Source organism: Dysidea avara, chromosome 9 (assembly GCF_963678975.1).
Source record: "Dysidea avara chromosome 9, odDysAvar1.4, whole genome shotgun sequence".
Classification (NCBI taxonomy): domain Eukaryota; kingdom Metazoa; phylum Porifera; class Demospongiae; order Dictyoceratida; family Dysideidae; genus Dysidea; species Dysidea avara.
The window spans coordinates 26,636,384-26,642,982 of NC_089280.1; the positions used below are offsets into that span (position 1 = coordinate 26,636,384).

The window sequence follows — 6,599 nt, forward strand, 5'->3', positions numbered from 1 at the left end:
ATCTCTGGCATGAGAAATGCTGTACAACACCATGTTGCTCCTGTGCTGGTAACTTGTCTCTCTTGCATCAATACACTTATGGTGGACTCTATCACATTCCTTTCTAAATGTTCTCCAGACACTCACACTGCACATCACACCATCAACCTGGCTGGCCTGTAGATGTTCCTGCTAATCACAGGTGTGCTGACTCCCCATCTCTTCATTAGTCCATGAAGTCCATGAAATGGACGAATCTGAGGTAGCCATTAAAAAAAAATCCTTGGGATGTGATGATTAGGCATCCAAGCCAAATAACCCATGGGCCAGCCACTCTAAATGCCTCTTCCTTAGTTTAGTACTGATGGTTTCTAGATTTCCCCACATTTCCCTCACTGTAGCTGATGATATACTCTGCTCCCACTGCTGTTGATTAGTTATACCCAACACTGTCTTCACACACCTATGATGGCAACTACCTCAGCTGCCCACAAAGTGCATGTGGTGTCCAGCATTTACTTCCATACAGCAAGACTGACAACATACATTCCCTATACACCTGTCATTTGGTATGAGAATTCTTAAAACACAACTTGACATGAAGCTCCAAAAGCCTTAGAGGCACTGGCTATTCTCCTCTCAACCTCATCAAAAATTCTTCCATTAGCCGTGACCAACAGTCAGCCCCAAAGAACTTGCCACTTCCACATAAACTCTGACCACATTGCATACAGCAACCCTTGAGCATGCCAACAACTGATGCAACATCATCAGTAAATTCCGTTTCTGCATCAATGCTTCACAGGCACTCCTAGTAGACTAGTCACTTACATAGTAATGTATATGAAATAAGCAATTGTCTGGATCCTGCTTGTACAACATCAGTGTGCTTACATCATCAGCCTCCCTGACCTATGTGCATATAGATTAAACAAAGTATGGGCCATTGTGCACCAGACCATTGATGACCTCAAATTCTTCTAGCAGCCCTTCATCAACTCTCGCTTTCATGCCATCATTAAAGGACTTTACAAGCTTCACCAACCCTCCAGCACCCCCAACTCCAGCAAGGGTGTTCCCAATGCTTCTCGTGAGACAGAGTCATAGACCTTATGAAAATCCACAAAAATAGAATACTGCACTGTATCATGTTCAATTGTCTTTTCAGCTAGCTGCTTAACCACATTAACCATATCTGTGCGGCTGCGTCCCCTACGGAACCCACACTACAATTCAGCCACCACTTTTTCTGCCAACTTCTGCTATGACTCTGTACAATCCTGCCTAGCAGTTTCCCAACAACATCAAATACCTCTACAGATTTAAGTTCCCCTTCTTGGGAATGGCATCCTGCAGTACTTGTCTCTCCTTTCAAACAAAATCTGTAAGCATGGCCACAAAGTCCAACTTCATCCTCCCAATCTTCAATATCTCAGACAATATCATAGAACTACTTGCTGTCTTCCCATTCTTGAGTTGTTGCAGTGCCGTGTCCACATTCTCACCACTAGGTGGGCTCTCAAGAGAACTTATTACCTCATGTTGACATACAAGCTCCACTTCACTGTCATTGTGCTAACCATAGGCGGATCTGAGGGGGGGCAAAGGGGTGCTTGGCACCCCCTAACTGTATTTTTGCCCCCCCCTGAAGTTTCTGGAGTTAATACACTTCTTAAGCAGCTATATAAGCATAGTACTAAGGCTATGTTACACAATACGTAATATACACATACTACAAACACATAAACCTTACCATTGTGGCACTGCCTCCAAGTAGTTGTAGTGATTGGTAGTGAAACCCACAATCGATTTTTTTACAGTTGCTCTAAATAATGCACAACCGCATGGGCAGCATGGCAAAACGTGGTATTAATTTAGATGGTTTTTTAAAGAAGCAGAAGCGAGCAGAAAGTGAGTAGTGGTTTTCGTGCATGTGCAAGCAGTAATGAAACTGCTACAGATGATTTTGATGATTATTCTGAGGATTATTGTGAAGCTGATGAAACTAGTAGCCCTGGCACCTCTACTAGCATAGATATTGACACTAATGATGGCAGTTCTGACAACAGAGTAAGCCATTTAAGTAATTAGCTAATGCCTATCTGTAAATAATTCTTTAGGGACTTAATTACAATAGTGCTACTATTACTGGCAAACTAGATGAAATACGAGATCCTGCTAAGGGCACTGAAGGTGTAGCTACTCGGTTTTATGAAGGATATGGCCCCTATCAACCAAGATGTCACTATCCTCTTGATTCTAGTGGCCGACATTTTTGTTTTCAATGGTATTCACAATTCGATTGGTTAGAATATAGTCCAAGTGTTAATAAAGCATTTTGTTTTGTTTGTCGTGTGTTTGGTAGAACTAGTAAGCAGCATGAAGCATTTGTATCAACTGGTTTTCAAAAGTGGAAAAGTGCATTGGAAAAATTTCGTGCACACCAGAGTTCAGCTGCACATAAAACTGCAGTTTTGACTTGGAAAACAGCTCAGAGAACACGAAATAATCCAGAAACCAATGTGGTAACCTTGGTAAATTATCAAAAAAAGAAGGAAGTTGATGAAAACAGGCAGTACCTGAAAAATATTGTTGAAACACTGATTTTTCTTGGTAGGCAAGGAATTTCATTAAGGGGGCATTGTGAAAATAACGAATCATTAAACAAGGGAAACTTTTTGAAACTTTTGGCATTTCGAGCCAAGGATAACCAATTAATCAACCAGTTTTTAATAAACAAGGAGAAAGGTGTTACGTATACTAGTCATGGTATACAAGAGGAGTTGCTGGATATCATTGGAGAAAATATGACGGATTCTATAATCGCTGAAATAAAAAGTGCTGGTGCATTTGCATTGATTTTAGATGAATCCTTAGATATTTCAAGGCATGAGCAGGCTGCAGTAGTATTAAGATATGTAAATCCTGAGTTTGCTATAAAAGAAAGGTTTGTTGGCTTTTTTCGTGCAGTTCAAACAGATGGTGAATCATTATACCAACTTGTACAGGGTGTTTTATCAAAATTTAAACTCAGTATTGATCATATTGTTGCTCAGTGCTATGATGGAGCTGCAAACATGAGAGGCATTTACAAAGGAGTTGCAGCAAGAATTAAAAAGGATAATTCAAAGGCAATATATATACATTGTAATGGGCATATTCTTAATTTAGTTCTGGTAGATGCAGCAAAAACAGTTACTGCAGCTAGGAATACATTTGGCACTGTAGCTGAGTTGCATAATTTTATGGAGGCTTCTGCAAAAAGACACGCTGTGTTTGAGGAAATGCAAAAAGAATCGGGATCTAAAATGTATACCTTAAAAGGTTTGTCAGATACACGTTGGGCATGCAGGGCTGAAGCATTAAAAATTATTGTAAAACGACTTGATGAGTTGGTAATGGCTTTGCAAAAAATAGCTGATGAAGACCCATCATGTGGAGCACAAGCACAATCTTTGTTAAATTCAATCTGTACATTTGATTTTATATTTAACCTTGTAGTACTAAATGAGGTTTTCAGTATAACAAAATACTGTCAAAGTATTTACAATATGTTGATGTGTCTGTATGTGCTGCATGGTGCAAAGTCAATGCTGTAGAAAAAAGCTTAAAGGAGATGAGAACAGATGAAGAATTTAAGAAATTCTGGAAAGAGGCAGAAGAAATTTGGAACAAATTTGAATTAGATGCTCCACAACTGCCGCGACAAAGGAGAATACCTTTAAAACTAGGAGGAGGAGAAACACAGCCAACATACAGGAATGTGGAACAGTATTATCAACTGACGAGCTATTACCCACTTTTAGACACAATAATTGGTCAACTCCAGGAAAGTTTCAGTGAAAATGACATTGATACCGTTCAGAATGTTGAGAAATTGTTGTTGGCTGATAGTAGAGGTGTTTCACAAGCAATCCTTGAACACATTGCAAGATTTTATGAATTAGACCAAGATAATCTTAAGGCAGAATTGAGGGTTTTTGGTAACTTGGTAAAAGAAATAGAAAGGGAGGAAGCTATTGACACACTTCCAGAACAAGGAGATGACAAAAGATATAAAATACTCTGTAGAAGACGAGCAATTTTTGCTGAGGATAGAGGAATCCAGACTGTTCTGCCACTTCTGTGCAAGTTGACAAAAATATTTTGGACTATACCAATTACATCATGTTCAGCAGAACGATCATTCTCCTGTTTGCGACATTTAAAAAACTACTTACGTAGTACTATGGGTCAGGAGAGACTTAGCACTTTAGCACTTTTAGAGATCGAGAAGGATATAATTCCAGATATACAAAAAATCATAGAAAACTTTGCTACGAACAAACCACATCGCAAACTCCAAATTTCCTACAACACATGTTAATTTTTATATTAAAGTCATGACCTTATATACTTGTATGTATATTCTAATTTTGCATGTATACTGAACTGTACGTATGCACACAAATAGTCTAGACATGGTTGCCAGGGGTGTAGCTAGACTCAAGGTCAGGGTGTCAAAAATTGCACGGTAAACATACTTTAATAATAATAGAACTCACCCTAATACAACACTCAAGCTATATTTATTGTGGTTAACTGCTGAAATCACTCTCAGATCCAATCTCAGACAGTTAAATGTTCAAACTTTTCCTGTGGGGGCATGCCCCCAGACCCCCACGCTAAGGTGTCTCTTTATTAGTATATCTGGCTATAGTTTTATGTAGCATCATCAAGGTATAGATACTCTCCTGATACTTGCCCCCCCTTTGCCCCCCCTAAGGGATTCCTCTAGATCCGCCTATGGTGCTGACTCACCATATTAACACTTTGATAAAATGGCATCTCCAGCACTGGTGTTGTGCACTGACACTCTCACATGGGAGACTATCTTAATCATGGATATAATTTATGGTAACAATTTGTGATGGAATATGACCCCTCTTACAATGCTGCACATCTGTAATACAACTCCATATATTCTTCCCTGCAAACCAATCATGCTCAATTTTCTCTGCCTTCCCCTTAAACCAAGTGTTCCTTGCCTCCCTCACTGCTTGGCTTGCTGCATTCAGACAAGGTCTTCTGGTTTACTGATTCCCAGCCACCTAGAGTAGGCCTTATTCCTGCAGTTTCAAACTACCCTGAGAGTCAGCAAACCAGTCAGGTTGATGATGAGATGATGTTCCCAATACAATACAACTTTAGCTGCAGATGTTAATGCAGTACTCACTGCCTCTTCCACTGCCCTATCTTCTGGCCAGAATTCACTGGCCTGTTCTAGAACAGTCTCTATAATGTTAGTGGTCAGCAACCATACAACCATCGGCACTGTGTTTGCCAGAGGATTTGAGTTTTCCTACATCAAAATGATTTCCCTTTGAATCTGGCACTTAAACACCTCTCTTGTACCTTCACCCAAACTTCAGCCTTGTGCACATGAGGTATGATCAGTATCACCATAAACTCACCTCTTCACACTCACATGCACATCCAAGCAAAATTTCCTGTCTCTTTGACTCATTACAACAAAATCTATACAACTCTGGTCCACTGCCTAGGCATGCTCAAAAGTTTGCCCAAAATGCTTTCAGGAATTTCCCTAAATTTCACCTATTATGCTCTTCAGTAATTTCCTACAATTATCTTGGAATGTTTTAATCAGTGAATGCTCTATTAGATTATTTCACTAAAAAGTGACTGTTCTATTAGAGAGTATCACTAATTCCAGAAGTGAATATTTAATGGGATATACATAAATTAAAATTTCAAAGATTTTGTCAAAAGTTTGTGGTTTTTGCAGACCATGCCAGTGGCACCTATATAGCTTGGATTTGATGCATACAATCATAAGTGTCATGTAGCTACACATAAATTCCCCAGTCACACAAACCAATAAATCTTGATGTAAATGATATAGCTAAATGTTGGGAAATTTTCATGCCAATTGCAAGTTCTGCCAATTGTGTTATAACTACAAAATCACACAGAACTTGCTAAATAAGAAGCCAAAATTAAAAGCTCTTCTCTTAACACAGCAAATTGTGATGTATCAAAATTCACCCTTGTGTAGGCCGGGCTATATCAAGAAATTTTGTAGAAAATATTCCACTGTTGAATAAAGATTCCTACACATGGCACAATGTGTAGGACATGCTGTGCATTGAAATAATTCCTACGTACCAGTGTAAGAATTCTTCCTATTTACATTTGTAGGAAAAATTAAATTGTGAATTATATTTAAATTCCTGCTCAATAAAGCTCTATGCATGTATATAAGAACCATGATGCTCCCCATACAAGTGTAAAATTCCTTCCTGCACTTTATCCCAAATTTAATTCAGAATGTTACATAAAGTGGAAATTCACAGAATTAATTTTCTATGTATCCACTTCCTTCAACCACACAGGTTTCCATAACTTTTCATTGATATCAAGGCAGTGTTAAAATTGTATTTTGAAAGGCAATAATGTACATTTTCTCAACAATAGGATCCTTATAATATGTGAACAATCAGACAGCTGTTTAGAAATAACAAACACCAGATTTGTATTTGTGATGACAAATGCTTTACTGCATGCACCTGGCCAGCGGCTGGAGTTTAGACAGCTAGACAACTATGGTCCATTCAGTTACA

General features: G+C 38.8%; 2 protein-coding genes across 2 annotated transcripts; both read left to right on the forward strand.

Annotated features, from left to right (window-relative positions):
• The first annotated feature begins 1,818 nt into the window (after positions 1-1,818).
• Positions 1,819-4,392, forward strand: LOC136266522 (zinc finger MYM-type protein 1-like). The gene is made up of 3 exons (XM_066061533.1): positions 1,819-1,890; positions 1,940-2,049; positions 2,100-4,392. The coding sequence occupies exons 1-3, from the start codon at positions 1,824-1,826 to the stop codon at positions 3,576-3,578; spliced, it is 1,656 nt and encodes a 551-aa protein (XP_065917605.1). The 5' UTR covers positions 1,819-1,823; the 3' UTR covers positions 3,579-4,392.
• Positions 3,596-4,345, forward strand: LOC136267623 (zinc finger MYM-type protein 1-like). The gene has a single exon (XM_066062782.1). The coding sequence runs from the start codon at positions 3,596-3,598 to the stop codon at positions 4,343-4,345; it is 750 nt and encodes a 249-aa protein (XP_065918854.1).
• Positions 4,393-6,599: the final 2,207 nt, after the last annotated feature.

Bases quoted from the DNA above. Each gene is read 5' to 3' on its own strand.
- LOC136266522 (XM_066061533.1), top strand. From the start codon at position 1,824: ATGGGCAGCATGGCAAAACGTGGTATTAATTTAGATGGTTTTTTAAAG. The intron at 1,891-1,939 runs GTGAGTAGTGGT...AAACTGCTACAG, and splicing joins GAAGCAGAAGCGAGCAGAAA to ATGATTTTGATGATTATTCT. The intron at 2,050-2,099 runs GTAAGCCATTTA...ATAATTCTTTAG, and splicing joins ATGGCAGTTCTGACAACAGA to GGACTTAATTACAATAGTGC.
- LOC136267623 (XM_066062782.1), top strand. From the start codon at position 3,596: ATGAGAACAGATGAAGAATTTAAGAAATTCTGGAAAGAGGCAGAAGAA.